Source organism: Lepus europaeus, chromosome 10 (assembly GCF_033115175.1).
Source record: "Lepus europaeus isolate LE1 chromosome 10, mLepTim1.pri, whole genome shotgun sequence".
Classification (NCBI taxonomy): Eukaryota; Metazoa; Chordata; class Mammalia; order Lagomorpha; family Leporidae; genus Lepus; species Lepus europaeus.
Window position 1 is genome coordinate 2,805,642 of NC_084836.1, and position 20,526 is coordinate 2,826,167.

The 20,526-nt window shown below is 54.1% G+C and overlaps 1 protein-coding gene across 2 annotated transcripts; it reads right to left on the reverse strand.

The window, feature by feature from the left end:
* GTSE1 (G2 and S-phase expressed 1) lies at positions 1-19,424 on the reverse strand. 2 transcript variants are annotated; one of them, XM_062202669.1, is made up of 12 exons: positions 19,060-19,321; positions 18,642-18,739; positions 13,855-13,912; positions 13,117-13,753; positions 11,772-11,942; positions 10,974-11,064; positions 8,946-9,293; positions 7,462-7,534; positions 4,846-5,085; positions 1,773-1,977; positions 1,225-1,437; positions 1-460 (listed from the first exon to the last, which is right to left on the reverse strand). In XM_062202669.1, exons 2-12 carry the CDS (start codon positions 18,661-18,663, stop codon positions 377-379), a joined length of 2,142 nt encoding a protein of 713 aa, XP_062058653.1. In that variant the 5' UTR covers positions 18,664-18,739; positions 19,060-19,321; the 3' UTR covers positions 1-376. The 2 variants fall into 2 exon arrangements, with proteins under 2 accessions (XP_062058653.1, XP_062058654.1); XM_062202670.1 differs by lacking the exon at positions 19,060-19,321 and adding an exon at positions 19,379-19,424 and having other exon boundaries at positions 4-460.
* Between the last annotated feature and the right edge of the window lie 1,102 nt (positions 19,425-20,526).

A 20,526-nucleotide genomic window follows, 5' to 3' on the forward strand; every position in this document is an offset into this window, starting at 1 on the left:
CTAAAAACTAAGATACGCTTTAGTACGCTTGCATTTATTTTATAATTTAATTTAAATCTGAAGATTCAACTTTTCATACAAATTTTAAAATAGCCACTTGCTTTTTACATACAAAAGATTCAAAAACAAAATTCCTAATTCAGAGCAACTCCAGCTTTGCATTCCAGCCCGGGGCCAAGTGGGGGTGGGGGTGCTGCAAGGAGTGGAGACCCTGGCAGTCAGCACTGACCCCCACCTCCGAGTTGACCCTGCACTGGAGCAGAGGCTTCCCCCCCCCCCCAAACACAGTTTCTCCTAAAATTTTGTTCGCAAAGGTTGAAAATCACTTGAAGACAAACTGTTCTTTTAGCAGAGTGAAAGGCCAAGGAGTCTTCAGTCAGAACTTGAGAAGTGGCGAATCCACATTTTCTTTGTCGGCAGCAGGGCTCAGCTGGATCAGAGGGGAGCTCAGGTCAATGAGCTGGAAGAGAGCGGGGCAACAGGTGAGGCAGGGCTGTGGCTCAGCTGGCAAAGTGCTCAGGAAAGAGGGTCGGTGAGGCGTGCGGAGAAGCCTCAGTGACTGCCCGAAGAGTGGAGGGGAAGGACTCACACTGACGGGCTCAGCCCTGCAACACCTCGGCTCCCTCACACCAGAGGCAGCGGGGGCTGTAGTGAGGAGAGGACCCGCCTCAGGGCTCACAGGGTCCCAGCAGGAGGCCTAGAGGGGATTCTGAGACATCCGCCCTGAAGACCTTCCATGGCCCTACTCAGATGTGCCCGGGATGAGGTATAGAGATACTGCCACAACCAGGGACAAAGAAAGAAATGCAGCTGCCAACTGTGATCTTGTCTAGGGAGGGAAGACGTCCTAAGTTCTGGTTCTGTAAACTCCAGTCATAATTCTGTCCTAATAAATCTGCCCCAGGTATCTCGTACAAACATACAGGACCCACCGATCATTGGGAGTGTGGTCCTAAGTCACGCAGGCTGCAATTTAAACCCCCAATGCTGTAACGGCTCAGGGATGCTGATGGACTGTAAATGCTGTAAGTCTGTGGACTTGCTCAGTTCTCAGGAAGGGGTTCCAGCTGAGCCCGCGGGCGTTAATACACTGCTTGGATCCTCCACTGTCTTGGTTTGAACACAGCGAGTTTTCCCACCCCAGGTTTCTCTAACAGAGGAACAAAAGCCAGGGCTGAGCATAGGCAGAGCTGAAGTCAACACTCATCTCCGACCACTCCTTACCTGCCCCACTACCTGGGAAGGTTTAGATGGAACACCTCCACTCAGGTCTGGGGTGTTTGTCATGAGGTCGATCAGAGGTCGGCTCTCAGACCCCAGAGCCACGCTGGCTTCTGGGGTACTGCAGAAGTCGATGAGAGGGCGGTCACGGAGCGCTCTGCTTTCCGCTTCTGTGGTGATGGTGAGCTGGTCCAGCCTGATGTCCACGAGAAGGGCCTGGAGGGGGCAGCCAGGGGAGGGCTCAGCGGGCCCTGGGCAGGAGGAAGCTGTCTCCCCTCCAGGCACTGCCCACCTGCCTGTCTGGCCCGCCCCACTGCAGTCAACACAGCTCCCCACTCCTGCCCTTTGACCCTTGCCTGGGAGGAATCAGGGAAAAGGGTTGCATTTTCCCAACTTCCCGCCTTGGGTCAGCTGGCGCTGCAGACCCAGGTCACAGGCTGAAGTGCTGCAGGGGCCTCCCCCGCACCGGCCAGTGCGCTTGAGTCCTCAATGGCCGCACAGCAGCCCCCTTAATCCACATGCACCTCGGGCCACACAGCTACCGTGCCTACCTCTCCAGGGCGTGCATCTGCACTTGACTTTGCTTCTTCCAGAGTTGCTTCAGTGCTAGTGCTTTTTGGAAGAGTAAAATCGCTTCTTTCTGGAGAAAAGTTAAGTGCCTGAGGCACAGCAGATGGATGTGGAGATAACCTTCCCTCTGGCGACCTCGCTGCAGGCTCAGAGCCGGCCCACCCGGTGCACGTTGTCGGCTCAGTTCTGTGGGAGGAGAGGCTTGGCAGGGACTTGCATTGCCAGAGCAGCGCCCCATGTGGCGGGGCGTCCTTGCTCTGGTGGGGTCTCCTCGCTCTCAGAGTGGGGCTGAGTGACTTCCAGGGTGCCTTTCAGCTCACACCGGACCAGTGTGAGACCCCTGTGTGCCTTTTTATCTTTGGCACTCCCCAGTGAGAAGGCGCCTGCGCAGTGTCTCCTGGGAAGCAGCAGAGACTCTGCCTCCATCCCTGGGCCCCCCCCCCCCCCCCCCCCGCCGCTTCCTCAGGAGGCCTGGCCTGGCACCCTGGAGAGGCAACCCTAGGCATGCACTAGCCTGTGCCTGCCACCCCCGGTGACATGCCTGCCATCATCTTTCCGTGACCCTTCCCAATGGACAGTGATGTGAGTGCCTGGGCTGGACTTCTCCGTCGCCCTGGGCCCTTGAGTACCTGCAGGCTGGAAACTGCATTATGTAAGGAAACCAAGGAAAACAGCGTCTGTAAATTCACACAGACTATCTTCTTTTCAATGTTTTAAAGGTTTCATAGCAACGTAAAAATTTAACTCTTACAAACACATAATGCTAAGTATTTACATACTGGGTCTTTTATATTTTTTAATTAACTATATTTTCTATTTAAGGGCAGAGACAGATTTCTATACACACTGCTTCACTCCCCAAAAGCCTACAGTAGGCGGGGTTGGGCCCAGCGGAAGCCAGGAGCCAGAACTCAGCTCAGGCTTCTGACATGGCTGGAAGAATCCAACCACCTGAGCCATCACCTGCTGCCTCGCAGGGGCTTCAGCAGAAAGCTCGGACCAGGAGTGGAGCTGGGACTCAAACCCAGGCACGCTGCTACGGCGCACAGGCCCAAGCAGCACAACGGCCAGGGCAAATGCCCGCCCTGGGGCCAGTTTTCAATGCGGCCGTTTCTTGGTGTTCCACATGGCCCTCTCCTCTCCCTCCCATCACATATCACCTTTCTCTCTTCAGTCCTCTCCGTCATCAGAGGCTGAATAGATACAGACATGGTAAACACATACTTGGGTAGACCGTATCAATGTATAAAACGTACAAACAAGGGTGGGCATTGTGGCACAGTGGCTTAAGCTGTTGCTTGGAATGCATCAAATATCAGAATGCTAGATTCAAGTCCTGCCTCCACTGTACAACCAGCTCCAGATAATGCACACTCTCGGAGGCTCAAGTACATGGGCCCAGGGGAATTCCTGGCTCCTGGCTCTGGCCCGGCCCAGCCCCGGCTGAGGGAGGCATTTGGGAAGTGAACCAGAAATGGGAGCTCTCTCTCTCTCTGCCTCTGAAATAAATTAAGTAAATAAAAGTTTTAAAAAAGGTGCCAGATACAGGTGAGCCTGCACTCCTGAGCTTCCCGCCCTGACATTGTTCACAGTCTCCCGTCTGTTTAAGGTTCTAATTCATCTAGAATTTACTTCTCCATGACCCACTTAGGGGAAATTTACTTTTCTACCAAATAGATGACAATGTACTTTTTTCAAAATTTCTATATACTCCTAAGTGGAGTCAGTCTACGGTTTCACTTTCTGGGTACCGGCATTACCTGTCACATTTGGCCAATAAATGACACTCTAAACATTCGAATCTGTTTGAAAGGTTACTCGCGCCTCAGCTTTGACCTCTGCTGAGTCTGCACTTCTTTAGTCTCCAAGCATTCTGAGTGCTACATTTCCCTAATTCCTATTTCTTTGGGCCAATTTAGGTAAATTGCATTTTTCAGGAAGTCATTTCATTAGGCTATCCTATTGATTCTCAGAATTACAGGCAGTCTTTTCCTTATACCTTTGATTTTCATCGCTGTGTCTTTTTCTCACTGCAATCTTGTGCTTTTTCTGACCTCTCCGCACTGCCGTGAGGGGTCTCCCTGAGCCTCAAGTCAGTTAACAGCACCACCATGGAGGGGAAGTGGGAAGCAGGAGCCGACACCTCCGAGGGGTGGGGTAGTCCCCGCCAGATCAGGCAGCAGGGTGCCTTGGGCAGCTGTGGAAGTGTGTCTGATCTGAGCAGGTGGCCACTGAGCACCGGAAATGTGGTGAGTGCAGCGGAGCAGCTGGCTTCGCATTCTACTTTACTGCAGTTCATAAAATGGAGGTGACCACACGGGACTGGTGTCCTCCGTCTGGGGCAGTGAGGTAGGAAAGCCTCTGCTCCCCCGTGCTGTCACAGCCTGAAGGGTACAGGCAAAGGACACTGACCACCTTTACAGTGCTGCGTGGCCTCGCAGGGGCGAGGGGGATAAAGCCCAGCCATCGCCTTCCCAACTCTGGCTGCACTCCACAGATCTCTCTGGAAGCAGCAGCTCACCTGCCCTGTGGCAGGGCTGTTCTGGATAGGCTTTTCCAGAAAGGCCTGAGTTGGGCCCTGGCTGTGGACTTCACTTACGAGGAACGGGCAGCTCTGCCAGGACTGGGGAGGACAGCATGTCAAACTGTTGGAGACGTGGCAGGAGGCCTGGTGGCCAGTCCTGTGACAAAGGACAGGAGATGAGGCAGAGAGGGACCCTGCCGGGATTCAGCTGCCCCTGGGACCAACGCACATCATGGTGAGCTTTGCCCGAAGGCTTTCCCCAGGGACAGCCTTGTCTCACCAGATGGTGTGGGCAGGGTAAGGCCTCCTCCCTCACTTGCCCGACCCCAGCCTGACCCCGCAGTGACGTCAGGTGAGAAGCACCCACAGAGGAACAAGCAAGTGCCATCCCTTCCTCTCCAGGGCGTGGCAGCCGGGCTCCTGTCCCCACCACGGGGACAGGTGGGACCATCAGCCCAGCTGTTTCCTATGCAGCCTTTCTCAAGGTCGTATGGATTTGAGGCAAACTTCCTGCAACCTTTACCTCTTACCTCACTGCAGATTTCTTCCGGGGCTCTGAAGAAAGTCGCCGAGCAGGCACAGGCAGGGGTGAGACCAGGGCCCTGGGCACAGTCTTCGGGGTATCCAATGCAAGGCTGGAGAGGCGGCGACCAGTGGGCGTGGGCAAGGACGACATGCGCCTTGAGCTCAGGGGAGGCTGTGAACTGCTGGCCGGGCCTGGTGAAGCCAGCCCCAAGGAGAATCTCACGGGAGTGCTATGGACACCAGCCCTGGCAAGGACAAAATGGGAGTCCTGAGCAGACAACCTGGAAAACTGAAACTCGATCACACAGCCGACATGAGAATGCAGCGTGAAGTCGGTGATTTCAAGACAAGACCCCAGCCAGCAAAGCCAATGTAAACTCTGTCCTCTGCGCTGAGGACTCCCAGGGACGGCAAAGATCAGAGCTTCTGCCAACTCACCATGCAACCCTGGCCTGGGTAACGCCTCCCCCTCTCTCCTCGTGGGTAACTAGAAACAATCTGATCAAACTGTACGGATGGGACTACACTTGGAGGAGCTCCATCTCTAGATGGTGTCCTAAATATTCCCAGAAGGAAGCGCAGATTCCACAGAGCAGGCCGGCAATCGAGTGGACGAGTGGGTCTCTGCCTGGCTTCAGGTCCTGGCAGCAAATGTGAGCGGGGCGGAGGGGTGGAGTCAGGAGCTGGGCGCTTGGCTCCCAGTGATTCACACGTCCTCAGCAACACTGCGGCCCTCGTGACCAACAGGTCCTGCCTGCCGCTGCATTTGGCTGTTGCTGGTAACTAGGAGCCGGCATCCACTGACTGTTATTCGCTGGAGACTGGATGTTTGTGTCCCCCACATTCCTATGCTGAAGCCCCACCCCCTGAGGTGACGATGGTAGCAGACAGCCTTTGGGTGATTAGGTCACAGGGCAGGGCCCTCACCAACAGACTTAGTGCCCTACAAAAGATGTTGGAGAGATTCTGACCTTTCCACCACGCAGACACGAGGAGGCACCGTGTATGCCACAGGAAGCCCTGACCAGCCACCGAGGCTGCCGCTCAGCCGCCACAGCTGTGAGAGATAAATATCTGCTGCTTTAGCCAGGAAGTGGTGTTTTTGTTACAGAAGCTCAGGACTGAAACACTGCTTTAGACGAGTCCAGGATGTACTCCCAGCATGCAGCCCGCGGGAGACGTACAGGTGACGAGTCTGTCACTCATGAAGAGCAAGTTGTCCATTCTTCCCAGGAGACTGTAATCCACGTAACTGACAAACAGCAGGGGCAGTTACCCTCCACCCACCCCCGCCTTTGCTGCGCTGATCTGGAATCAATGCCCCCTCCCTCAACATGAGTGCTGGCAGCGCCACACAAACCCCAGTGACAACAAATAAAAGCACAGGTTGAGGGGCCTTTATCAACTCTTTGGGACTAGAAATGCTCCAGTTTTCAGAGATTTGGGGACTAGGGAATATCTGTACAAATACATAATGAGATATCTTGGGGAAGAGACCCATGTATAAACATGGAGTTCATTTAGGTTTCATGCATACCTTACCCACAGCCTGAAAGTCATTTTCTATACTATTTTTAGTTTGCCTGCACTTTGACCGTGACCTGTCCTGTGAGGTCAGCTGTGCAATGTCCTGGCTTGGTATCACGTCGGCACTCACAAAGTTTCAGACTGTGGAGCATGTTGGATAATCCTCAAAGTAAGCCTGGGAGGCAGGAGCTAACTTCCCTTTCCACAGGCGCGGGCAGGTGAGGCGTAAGGGGCTGTCTGGCTTGGGTTCATGCCTTCAGCTGCAGTGTGGCTGCTGCTATAAGGCACTCATCTGGCCTCACCCCATGAAGTGCACCCCAGCAGAGGAAATTAAAGCCCAGAAGATTTGCAGACAGCTCACGCGGTGCACGGCGGAACCAGAGGTTCCACTCTCTGGCGTCTTAGACCAGTGATTATCCTGCCAATCCCATCCCCGCATAGTCTGCAGCAGATTCCCGCCCTGGCCACGTGAATCCAGTGGGCACGAGTGTCCTTCCTTCGCCTCCACCCCCAGCTCCACACAGGTTACTTTAAGGCTAAGACTGTGAGTGTGAGGTTTCCTGTGCCGCTCCTGTCTTCAGCAGGGACAGTCAGGGGAGGGGTCGGCCACGTGTGCATCTTCTTACGACTTGTACTATCTGTCTCACTCTGCTTGGGATCACCCACCGAAACAATGTCAGAAATGCTCAGTGACTTGCACTGACCTCAGACCAGGAAACGTGGGTTCACACCTAAGTCTGCAAAGCTGCCCATGCCAGGAATCTTTGCCTGAGGCACAGGGTAGGTTGTTCTGGAAGCATTTACAAGATCCAGTCCCCGGGCTCCACACAAGACCAGCTGAATCAGGTGGCCAGGAGGGGCTGGGTACAGGCAGTTTTAACAGTGCAGAAGGAGCTGTGGTATACCATGCGGACGACTCAGGGTGGCTGAGGTCTACAGTGGGAGCTCAGTCTGCACCCAAAGGCTGCTGCTAAGGTCAGGCCACAGGCCAGGGAGCAGTGATGAGCAGACCCAAGGAGGCCCTTTCAGGAGTCAGCAGGCACCTTAGGAGTTATCATAGTAACGTGAGAAGGAAGCAGACCAACAGCAGTTACCTCCCAGCCGACATACAGGACTGTGTCCTTTGCGTCCGAGAGAACTTTGGTGTCGTACCGTCCGGGGAACCACCTAAGACCGAGAGAGGAAGCAAGTGTGTCAGCCACAAGCGAGTCATGGGGCACTCCACTGTCTGGGGACTCACCAAGTGGGTAATTCTTGAAATGGCTCCACGTGCCCAACCTGCAGGGCAGATGGCACCAGAGTACAAACCCCGGGCAGGCAGGTCACATGGGGAGAACCTGCCGGCAGCAGGAGCGTTGTCAGCACGCATGCCCTACACAGGGAGTCCAGACACGGCAAAGCTGGACTCTCAGTGATAGACGAAGAGGAAGACTCCAACAGGAAGCAGCACAACTTCCATGGAAAGTTCCTTCCAGTGGAGCCTGTTTATCACTCAGTTCCCACACTCCTAGGCGCCCAACATCAGAAACAACAGCGTAATGTGGCTGGATTCCCAGGCAAGCCCGAGTGTCCACAAAGACCTTAATTTCCCTCCTGTGACACTGCTAGGACAGGAGTACATTACACTGCGCACGTGCTGTTTCATGGTTGCCAAAGCGCCAGGTGCATGGCCTCATGTGACACTCACAAGGTGCAGAGAGGCAGGCTCAGAGGGCACGGGCTCACCAGTCACTGAGCCAAGGCCTGCAGTGGGCTCCAGACGTCCAGTGTCTCCACCATGTCCTCTATAGCACAGCGCCATGTGAACCAGTTCACAATTAAGCACATCCCAAATAGCATGAGAGTCAGCCATAAGCACCATGGGCCAGGCCCCCAGTGCAACATCTTACAAAGTCAAAGACACCCTGTGGAGCCCCCTGACCTCAGCTACACAGGGCCCCCTCCTCAGTAGGTGCTTCAAGGAGGCCAGCCACTGCCCTGCAGCTGTCCCCCCTGCCCCAAACCCGCTGCACTTCTGGACCCCTCCTATATCAACCTGAAGATCAAAAGAGGCCAAGAAACCTCAAGCAGGATAAACACAAAGAAAATCATCCAAATACGTAACAGGAGCTGGATTGTGGTGCAGCGGGTTAAACTGGAGTACTGGTTTAAGTCTCAGCTACTCTGCTTCCAATCCAACTTCCTGCTAATGTGTCTTGGAAGCAGGGGATGACAGCCCAAATGATTGGGTTCCTGCCACCCATGTGGATGGAGTTCTGGCTTCTGGCTGTTATAGAAATCTGGGGAGTAAACCAGTGGATGGAAGATCTCTCTCTCTCTGCCTTTCAAGTAGCTGAAGATAAGTAAACATTTTTTAAAAAATATACAATAAAGAAATCACTGGAAATGATGAAATAAAACCTTTCCTGCAGCCACACAGTAGGCACATGTCGCTTGAGGACTGAACCCCGACACTTCTTGTCCAGCACAATGGGAGAGCACAGAAGGCCAAGACACAACCTACCCATGCTGTGGTCCACAAAGCTTTAAATGAAATTTCAATATTTAAAAAATGCATTAAAATGTCTCTATTACTTACCAATAGAAGACTTAGGAATTTTAAATGGATTTGTAGGAGTAGGCATAACCTTTGTTGCAGAATTTAGATGGGAATCTCGCCTTCTTATACTTCCAGTTTTATTCAGTTGAGATTTCGACAGAATAGAATTAGAGTCCAGCCTTGGGTCTCTACCTCCTGGGGTCTGGGGCTGGGTGGCAGCAGCTGTGGTGGGCACTGTGGGTTGCTCCGTGGTGGACTCAGCAATGTCGGTACCTGCTGCTGGCAGAGACTGGTGCGGTGCCCTGGGGCCCGTTCTGCCCAACTTGCCAGTGTTTGACAGAGGCAAGGAGCTGTGGGCAGGAACGCTTGTAAATTCTCTTGGTTTAGCTGGAAAAGGAGACACACACCATCTGGTCACCACTCAAGCTTATGTTACTCTTCAGCTACAAAGCTCCTGAACAAACACATGGGAGACGTGCACATTTAGCTACCGGACTCAACGTGTGGTACGTGAACAACAGTCCCTGTGTCCCTCAGACAGCCAGGCTGCCTGAGGCGTTCCCTGGGAGGAGTCTAAGGTCCTGCTTCTCAGCGTGACTGCCAAGGTGTATGGCAGCACAGGTGTTTTCAACTCGCCTAGATCAACTGGCTACACCTCAAGTCTAGTCATAGGTACCACTTACCCAGTCAGGAAGGTGGGAGTGGAGATGCGTCCCACTAATCACATATGTGCTATTTGAAAGAGAATAGCAGGTAAACGAGGGTGATAACTACTTGGCCACCAATACACCCAGTGCACCAATCTGATAACAGGATTTTTAAAGAAAAACTCCAAGAAGATAATCAACGCTCTAGCTTGCAAAGCCCAACAGTTTTACAACTTTCTCCCCACACACGATCTTATCTGAGCCTAGAGATCCTGTTTTGTACAAAAGAGAAAGATGGGGCTGGCACTGTGACAAAGCAGGTAAAGCCACTGCCTGTGATGCCAACATCCCATATGGGTGCCGTTCGTGCCTTGGCTGCTCCACTTTCACTCCAGCTCCCTGCTAATGGCCTGGGAAGGCAGCAGAAGATGGCCCAAGTGGGCTGCCATCCATGTGGGAGACCTGGAAGAAGATCCTGGTTTTGGCTTGGCCATTGCATCCATCTGGGGAGTAAACCAGCAGATGGAAGATCTCTCTCTTCCTCTCCCTCTGTAACTCAAATAAATAAATAAATCTTAAAAGAGAGAATGACACACACATCAGATACCTCATCCAATTCCCACTGCAACACAAACAGCAAAGACATGGGGCCGATGTGCTGAATTAGCACCCCAAACACTCCTATCACTTCCACGGTCTCAGGAGAGCACCCGTGTGTGCCCCAGAGGGGCAGGCTCCTCATGCTCACAGGGCACGACAGGGTGGGTACTGCGTCTCAGTGGTGGTGATGAGGACCCAAACTCCTCTGAAGCACTGGCAGAGTCAAGATGCCAAATCACATCGGCCCAGCTCGAGAGTTCACACTCTTCACATTGAAAACAAAGCCCTCATCACGCTGCCCCATGCTGCCCCACGCAGCCCATGCAGCAAGCAGTACTTGAAGGTGAAGCCTTTCCCCACAGCCCAGGAGGGCTTCTTCTCCTTCCCACTAGATGGCAGCCTTGGCTCAGTAAGAGAAAATCCAGCCTAAACTGGAACAGGTTTGGGAGTGGAGATTCAAATGACACTGCTCCTGCTTGAACCCTTGTCTGAGAAGGGCAATTCGGGGCCACGCCACACACCCTCTGTGTTCTGAGGCACTGGGTCCACTTGCACTTCCCCACTGCCTGTGCCCCAACAAGCCTCCTATTTGCCAAGCCTCTCCTCCCTGGAGGGAAGCACTCCAAGGGCAGGGGCAGCCAGTGTCCTCCCTGCCTGCACTCAGCATCAGCAGCACAGAGCAGGCCAGCACGATGTCCCACTGCGCCGGAGTTCTGTGCAACCTCGAGGAAGGGACAGGGCCCTGGTCTCCTGGCTGGTGTGGGTCTAACACGAGGTGCCAGCTGCTTATCTTTGCCTACTGCTGGAGACACACACGCACCGGACGTCTCACTGGAAACAGATCCTGACGAAGAGGACTTCCTGGCCAGATTGCAGCCCGGTGGTTTCAACAGGCTCTTCCTCAGCCCTGACTGAGATGGAACATTGCAAGATAGAATCAGCAAACCAGCCAAGAGCAAAACAGAATTAGCTACGCATATACACATCCTGCCCCGAGTCCCTGTGTGCTACACGTGAAACAGAATTGGCAGAGTTCACTAGCTACCCACTATCGATTTCTGCAAAAGTCAGATTTTAAAATAATTTCTGTCCATGTAATAACATAACATCTTGAATCTAAGGAAGAAAGGCAAGTAGAACGCCAAGTGCCTGGTGTGAGATGCATGGGGAGCTGGGTGCAACACAGATGTGGGCCCAATCCAGTCCCCCCAGTGAGCTGCTACAGGCCCAGCCTTAGGCAACTGTGGCCTTACACAGACAGAGCTTGGCTGGACCACCAGGACCAGGAAATAAAGGGTAAAGATGTGGATAACCTGTAGGCCTTAAGAGCTATGGGTTCCAAAGCACCAAGCCCCTGTGTCCTTCATACAGGGCTCGTGAGAGAAGAGGACATCCCGTCCTAGCAGAGTGACACTCAGAGAGGCTGGCATCTCGACCCACACAGCCCCCAGGTGGTGGAGGGTAGGCCTGGCCTCTCTGCAGGCATTTGCTGAGCTGCCTCTGGGGGACCCGACCCCAACTCTCCTGAGTTTGAACCAAGATATGCCGCTTGCACAGAAACCGCCCCCTATTCCCAAGGACTCCAGTTCCCAGCCACCCACAACTTGGGGGCACTCACCTTGGGAGGAACAGAGAGCAATCGCTTGCCTTGGACCAGGTGGCTTCCACTGGCCGGCAAACTGGCCATGTCCAGAGCCATGCCAGGTTGGTCAGGGGGTGCTTCCCTGCAGGGTTCCTTTCCTTTTAGGGTTTTTGTCTTGGATGGACTAGTCGGTAGTTCTTTCTTGAGCTGAAAATTTTAAATCTGAAAGGTGAGAACTGCCAGGTCCTCAACCACGCCGTGTGGCACAGCCCCAGTACCTCCCGATGCTGCACGCCTGCCTCAATGGCCCCTGCTCAAGTGCCTTCACCTCTCCCGAGTCAGCATGGCCAGACATGACACACACACACCCTGCCCCGTGTCCCTGTGCCTACACACACACACCCTGCCCTGTGTCCCTGTGCCTACACACACACACACCCTGCCCCGTGTCCCTGTGCCTACACACACACCTTGCCCCGTGTCCCTTTGCCCAGTACACACACACACTGCCCTGTGTACCCATGCCCTACACACACCTTCCCCCCAGTCCCCGTGCACTAAACACACAGAGCCTGTCCCGTGTTCCTCTGTGCTACACACACAGAACTTTGAGGAGTGACAGAGGAGGAGCTGGTCTGGGAGCAGATAACTTAAGAATACCTCCCCTAAATTATTTTGAAATCAAGTCTAGCTGTGCTACATGCACAAAGCCTGACTCTGGCATTCCAGCCTCAGACATAAGGAGTCATTTGGCTGGGAGAGGGGCCTGCAGGGGCCAAAGGAATTTCCAGTCCCTTGCTGGGCATTTTACATCCTCCTAAACCTAACAAGCACATAGAGGGTCATTCCCATTTGGCTGTCACCCAGGAACTGGACTATAAAAACTGAACAACTTTGATCATCTGCGCTGCCCATCCTGCCTACGCTGCCTCCTGCAAGCACGCTAGGGGCTGACATCCATCTTCTCTTAGCACCACCCCAGTTTTCCAGTTGGCTGAAGGCCCCCATAGGCAGACGGTCAACTGCCACTGCCCAGCTGGATGCTGGGAGGGAAGCAAGGTAAGGAAGTCACCGCCAGGGAGGAAGACCAGCGGATCTCCCAGAGACAAGGTGCGGAAGAGGTTGCTCATTAAAGAAAACAAAATCCCCAGCGGGTGGACTGTCCAGCATTGTCACAGACAAAAAGAAGGATTCCAACCAGAATAGACAGAAGCCATCCTTCATCATCACAGGCCTGCCCAGCTCCCCAGCTGTCACTGCCTCCTGTGACTTCCCAGGTCCTTCCCCACCAGGGCTCTGCCCACACGGCCTCCCCGGAGAAGCCCGAGAGGGGAGCAGTGTCTCGCTCCTGGGCCGTGTTCTGGTGCACGGTTTTGTCTACCTTCTCGGCGGCCGAGTGGAGGCTCTTTCCTCTGACAGACGATGATGCTCGAGGCAGCTGCAGTTTGCTGGGGACCCTCTTCTGTGCCACTGCCTGGTTGGGAGGGTGGGCAGCACCAGGCTGCCCTGACCAAGGACGAGACGAGTGCAATGGCCCCTGTGACTGGATGGGGCCAACCTGGGCAGCAGAGCTGGGCAGGGTCGGGCGCAGGGCCTCGATCATGGAGGGCTGGTTGTCCAAGAGCAGTGGCTCCACCAAGGGGCTGTCTGACAGGTAGTACGTCTCCCTTTTAAGTGACTTGGGGCTCTTCTCCTTTTCCTGTTCTTTCTCAAAGAGGCTCACTTTTAATTGTGACTCCTGTAGGAATCTTTCCACACCCAGGCTCCCGGCGTCCTGGGGCTTGGACGTGTGGGCTGCCCTGTTCCTGCTGCTGCTCTCTATCTGCAAGGCCAGCAAGCGTGCTTCCTTGTAGACCTCCACGAACTTCTCCCCGGCCAGGGGGCTCCATGCAAAGGGGCCTCCAGATGCTGGCAGAGGAGCTGGGCCTGGACTTGCCTTGTTGAGTTCTAGGCTGGCAGCAATACATCTTTCTTTATGCCCGACAGGCCCAAAAAACACTTCATCGTCTTCATTTGCACTATTTTTCAAGAAAAAAATGATTAATAACAGTGGCATTTAAATAAGACTTAACCGAATGTGTTTATACCCAAGGCCAGGGAAGAAAACTCCTTTGTTTACCTTGAAGAAGACAATGAGAGATCAAAGTCAAATTTTTCATCAGTCAAAAGCAGGATGCCTGGGGAAGGAACGAGGGAAACATCACCAGGCTCTATAATTCTCAAAGCTATTATGAAATCTCACTCCAAAAGCATAATTTGTCATTATGTTAATTTACTTATATCTTCACAGAGTGCTCCATATTACATTATTTTTTGTTCACTTTAAAAATTGCATCAGCCATTCTGTGTTTGTTAAGCCAACCCAAAACCTTATATAAGTCATTATTTTAAGATACAATCTAAAATACACGCACCAAATCATTCAACCAGTTTCTCAAGGAAAGATAAGTCATTTTCAGGTATAGAGCTTTTTCCAAACATCCCCCCTGCCCCCGGCCTGGCTCCCCTAGAATGAAATCCCCTCTTACAACCCACCAGGCACTGCTCATCTTTTACCACTGAAGTCACGTGTCAGGTGCACAGTAGGGACTCAGGAAGCGTTGTTGACCATCATGGCTTCTTCAAGCCCACCCTGAACCTCCAGAGAAAAGTGTGCTTTCTACCCCACCCCACCCACATCTCAGCTCACCAATCTGCCCAGCTCCTTCTAAGAGACTCAGGCTCTGAGCTTATGGAGCCCTCGGCTGTTACAGCTGTTCCTTTTCCAGTTCCCAAGACAGGCGCAGGCCTCCTCAGAGCCCCCACAGCACCCGGACCTGATCTCTCCTGCTGCCTTAGCCTTGGGACTTTAAATGCCGGTGCAGCCTGGGAGACCCCAGCTAGACTGGGAGCTCCTTTGAGATAACAGATTCCCCAGTGTCCAGCTAAAGGTTATTGACATGCACTGAAGTGACAACTGAATACTAAAGTTTGCATAGCACTTTCCCAAATCATAGCTTATTAGACCTTAATAAATAATGCAGCACACATATTGAAATCATAAAACTTAAAAAGATGTCGGCCGGCGCCATGGCTCAACAGGCTAATCCTCTGCCTGCGGCACCGGCACACCAGGTTCTAGTCCCAGTTGGGGAGCCGGATTCTGTCCCAGTTGCTCCTCTTCCAGGCCAGCTCCCTGCTATGGCCGAGGAAGGCAGTGGAGGATGGCCCAAGTGCTTGGGCCCTGCACCCCATGGGAGACCAGGAGAAGCACCTGGCTCCTGGCTTCGGATCAGCGCGATGCGCCGGCTGCAGCGGCCATTAGAGGGTGAACCAACGGCAAAAAGGAAGACCTCTCTCTCTGTCTCTCTCTCTCTCACTATCCACTCTGCCTGTCCAAAAAAAAAAAAAAAATTGAAAAGATGTCAATATCCCATTAAGCCCTAATTAATCAACTAAATAGTCCTAATTACCTTATTAAGGAAAAGGCTGAAAGCACAAGAGCACAAAATAAAATAACTACAAAAAGAAATTAAAAGATTCATAAGCAAGTCTGCTCGATTCTACACACAAAAGCTTGAGAACATGGATGAAATGGATCTGCTTTTTTCTATGTCAATGATCACTATTTAGAAGGCTGACTCTAGAAAAGAGAAAAAAATCCTAATAGGTTACTTATAAAACTGGAGAAACTAATTAAAGAGCTACTATCTTATTTTTTCTTTAAAAAAGATTTATTTATTTGAAACACAAGAGTTACAGAGACAGAGAGAAAGTGATCTTCCATTCCCTGATTCACTCCCCCAAATGGCTGCAATGGCTGGAGCTGAGCTGATCCCAAGCCAGGAGCCAGGAGCTTCCTACCAGTCTCTCATGGGGGTTCAGGGGCCCAAGTACCCAGGCCATTTTCCATTGCTTTCCCAGGCATATCAGCAGGGAGCTGGAACAGAAGTGGAGCAGCTGGGAATTGAACCAGTGCACATAGAGGATGCCAGTGCTGCAGGCTGGGGCTTTAACCCACAGCTCCACAGCACCAGCCCCGAGATACCATCTTTTAAAAAGCACAGGTGCCAAAAACCTTCAAAATTCCGGTATTATTTATGTTATTCCAGAGCATAGCTGGATAACCTCTCTTCTGCCAAGAGCCAACTGGAGGTTTACAACACCATCTGTGGGCCATACAAGATGATCAACTTAAAAAGGAGTCTTAAGTCCCCCCTAGGGATGCCTACTGGTGCCAGAACAAATACCTTCTGCGGGCCTTAAATATTCCCCACCCCTGCTCCAGAGGATAGAAAAAAACAGCTTCCAAATTACTCCCATGAAGCCAGCACATGACTTAAAAACCGATTAAGTCTGCTCAGTAAAGAAAGGACCAGGCTCACTCATTTCTACACAAAAATCCTAAACAAAAATATGAGCAGAGAGAATCCAACAAACATTGAAAGAATAATAACACAGTATGACCAAGCACAGTTCATCTCAGGACCCTAAGATGGTTAAATTACATAATGAACAGCAACCATGAGAAAACCATATGACTGCCTCCACATATGTGAAGAAGCTATGATAATGTTACCCATCTTCTCCACTTTAAAGGCCTTAATAAACACCTACAGACACGTTTCATCGCATAAGGAAACGGCCATCTCAACCCAAAAGGCAGCATGAGGTTCAATCAGGGGGCTAAGGGTCATCGGGACACTGGAAACTCTACCCTGGTTCAGATAAGCCACCTCCTGCTGAGGGAACACACAGCCCAGGAAGCCCAGCTGGCTCAGCACAACAAAGGCACACTCCCATCTCCACTCAACCTGCCCCTCCAGGTGCCTCATGCATGCTCTGGCTGGTCTCCACAGCAAGAGACAGGGGAAGGAGCAAACCCCACGCAGGTTCTCAAAGACTCTCCCAGAAGAACCCAGCACACAACAGGCCTGCTTCACTGGCCCAGCGAGTCTCTGAGCCCAACCTCACTTCAAGTGCACAGAGAGCACAAGTCTCTCATGGATCTGGAACAGCAAACATGGAAATGCTAAGGAACAGTGCCAATTCCTCACTTCCGGAAACTTCCAACAGTCTGGTGTAGAAAAATGAATCACGGACCAGCAGCAAAAGCATCAATCTTGTACTCAGGGTTCCGCAACTGACTGAGTGGGACTGGGCTGTCTGTTCCTTCTGCACCAGGTGCCAGGCAGAGTCCAGGTCCGTGGTAGCTGCCCTCAGGATGGCACGAGGCAGGGCGGTGAGAGCCTAACCTGCAGGTGGACACACCTCCAAGAAAATAAATTGTGCTTGCACTGAACATGTGCAAACTTATCTGTTATTAGTCCCTAGACCATACAGTGTGATAACTATGCTTGTAGCATTTTCCTTGTACAGCTATCACGTGATTTACAGTGCTCATGAAGATGTACACACATGATAGGCAAGTGCCACGTTCTTTTACATGGCGCTGGGGGCATCTGTGGATTTTGTACCCGCGGCTGGGGGTGGCGGTGTGTGTCCTGGAATCCATCCCCCAGACACTGAGGAGACTCACTTTCTGTGGTTGCACCGTCCTCTTGATAAGCAAACCAGACAAGGGCACGGCAGGAAAGCACAGTTATGGCCAGGCTCGCCCGCCTGCTTGCCCACCCACTCACACACGCAGTCCCCAGGATCCTACACAAGACGTAGAAAGAGAAACCAGTGACAGCCAAAAAGAAACCCTTGGTGCGGGCATTTCTGGCAGGGAAGGCACGAGGGAGACGCATCCCTTGAGTAGCTGGGTCTCCACCTGGCTCCAGCTGCCCACTACACTCAGCTTCCTATTGATGCGCACCTGGGAGGCAGCCATGGTGACTCCACAAACTAGGTTCCCATGACCCACTTGGGAGTCCTGGATCGACTTCCTGGTTCCTGGCTTCTGCCAGGCCCAGCCCCAACAATCACTGCTGGCATCTGGGGAATGAACCAGTAGATGCACTCTCTCACACAAGGAAACAACTAAGGCAGGGTCAGCTAAACAATGGCAGGAAAGGGATCAGTGCTGTGGTGCAACAGCTCAAAGCTCCGGCTCTGCTCTAGCGCTGGCATCCCATATGGGCACCTGTTCAAGTCCTGGCTGCTCCACTTCCGATCCAGCTACCTGCTAATGCGCCTGGGATAGCAGCGGAGGATGCACCCTGCACTCACGTCCCAGGTGGGAGGCCCAGAAGCAGCTCCTGGCTATAATGGTCTCAGCTCCTGCCAGTATGGCCACTTGGGAGGTAAACTGGCAGATGGAAGACTTCTCATTCCCTCTTGGTCTCTACCTCTCTCTGTAACTTTGTCATTCAAATACATAAAACACATCATTAAGAAAAAATCGAAAGAAAGAAAACATCAGATTCAACTCAACAAACCCTCGGGTGCCCACCGAACGTCAGGTGTCGTTCTAGGCACGAAATCAAACGGAGGGGGCCCGGCACTGTGTCCCAGGGGGTTTAAGCCCTGGCCTATCCCAAATGGCCACCCAACATGGGCAACGGTTGGAGTCCTGGCTGCTCCATTTCCGCCATAGCTCTCAGCTATGGTCTGGGAAAACAGGGGACGATGGCCAAAATCTTTGGGCTCTTGCGCTCGCCTGGGAAACCTGGAGGAAGCTCCTGGCTCCGGATCAGCTCAGTTATGGCCGTTGCGGTCATTTGTGGAGTGAATCAGAATGGAAGACCTCTCTCTCTCTGGCTCTACTTCTCTCTGTAATTCTAAAAATGAATAAAGTAAATCTTGAAAAAAGAAATTAAACTGAGGAGAATCCCTGCGGTGGAGCCACTTCAAGTGCGTGCGGGCGTGCGTGTAAAAGAACCCTCCGGAACACAGGTGCACGGGTCTCCAGGCTGCAGGGCACTGAGGGAAGAAGCGGACAAGCTGAGCGCCCTGAAGGGCGCGCGGCACACCCGGCCCTACCTTCCTCCTCAGGGACAGCCATCTGCGCTTCGCCCGCCGGCCAGAGCGAGACAGGTCGCCGCCGTGCCCTGGGTCCACGGACGCAGCTGAGGAAGTCCCTGCGAGGAGGAAGGGCCGGGGTGAGCCGGTGCGGGAGCCGCGGGCGGCGCCGAAGGCCGCCCTGGGCCGAGCGCACCCCCGGGGCCGCCACCCAGAGCTGAGGGAGCAGCGGTCCGCCCGGCTGAGGCGACGGCGCGGAGAACCGAACGCCGGCCCTCAGGCTGGGCACGGTGGCTGTGCTCCTCTGCCCGGGCAGCTCCCGGCCTCCCGCGGGCTGCGGAGGCCCCGGCGCAGGCCAGGCCGGGCTCCGGGCGGCGCGAGGCTCCGCACGGACCGAGAACCGCTCGCACGACGTTGCACGGCGCCGGGGCCTCCTAACCTGGGTCCGACGCTCGGCGCACGATAAGCGGCCGACGAGGAAGCACTCGCCCCACCACGCCAAAGATTTAAACGCGCCGCCGGACGACGCGGACGCCGATTGGTCTGTTTGAAAGGGTTGGCGCGCCCAATGCATCCTGGGGATTGTAGTGGGAACGCCCAGGAGCGGGGCCCAGGGCGCACGCGCAGCGGATTGGCTCCGCCCCGCCCGGAAGTCCGGCGGAGGCCCTGCGCCGTTCGTAGGCCCGAGGGCGGCGGTCCGTCAGCGGGTCGTGTCGGCTCCGGTCGCCGCCCGAGTGTCATGTGAAGACTGAACTCACAAAGGTGCTGCTGCCCGCTCTGCCGGAGGGCTCGCGCCCGCTATCAGCAATGCGGCGGCACGAAGTCACGGCCGCTGTCCGGAGTGGGCGCAGGGGCCCCGGAAGCGTTGCCCGAGGCCGGAAGGGGACGGTCACCCTAGGGGGCTTCCCGCTGAGAGGGTCTGCGGTCCCGGCTCCGGTGAGCTAAGACTCCGGGGCCCCAGGCCCAGGTGAAGGCGTTGGGGAGCGCGCGAGTTGGGGCCGCGGCCGGGTCATCGGGAGCCAGCGGCTTGGAGAGGCCAGGCCAGGCCGCTGGGTGAGGCCGTCGCCGTCGCTCACCCGTGGCCTGCATCCAGGCGTCAATAGCACCCACGTCAGGTTCTCGAGGCTCCGCCCAGGGCTGGGCGTCACCGCGCGGGGGCTCTGAGTGTCCAGGCCTGCTGGATGCAGGGGGAGGACCCAGGGTTTGCCCGGAGCCACAGCTCCTCCAGGCAGTCCAGGCTGGCAGCTGGGGGTGCGCCCCCCCCACAGATCACCTCTCATGGCCGTGTGTGTCCTTCACTGTGACCCGCGTCGGGGTCGCCATGAGCCCGCTAGCAAAATGGACATGAAATGACAGTGTGGGCCATGCTGCGTGATACCGGGGGCACGGTGCTGTCATAACTGCAGGAGTTCACAGCAGAGGACAAATGTAAGATAGCGAGGGCAGGGGCCGGGGGCCGGGGGCTGCACACCCTCATCGTTCCCAGTGGGGCTGGAGGGCGGAAGGCTTTCTGGAGGGCGACCATGGCTCCCACCTCCTTGGCTAAGTCATGTGTTGCTCGGAAACCCCAAGGGGAAGAAGGAAGGTCCCCCTCGGGATGGGCCTGCCTCCTGGTGGAGACAGCAAAGTCCTATTGTGAATCCCTGTTGCCTCCATCATTGCCCCGCACACCCCAGCTTCTAGAACAGCGTCTGCCCAGGACCCTGCCCCAGGCCTGGCGCCTGGGAACTGCGTACAGGTTCTCATCAGACATAGGAGGAGGAGCCACTCGTGAGGCCAGCATCGCATGTTGGACTTGGTGTTGGAGGCCTGGCGCCTGTGTTCTGATCAGCTCTTGGACTGCATCTGAGAAGGCCGCAGAAAACAGCCCAAGTGCTTTGGGCGCCGCCACCCATGTGGGAGACCC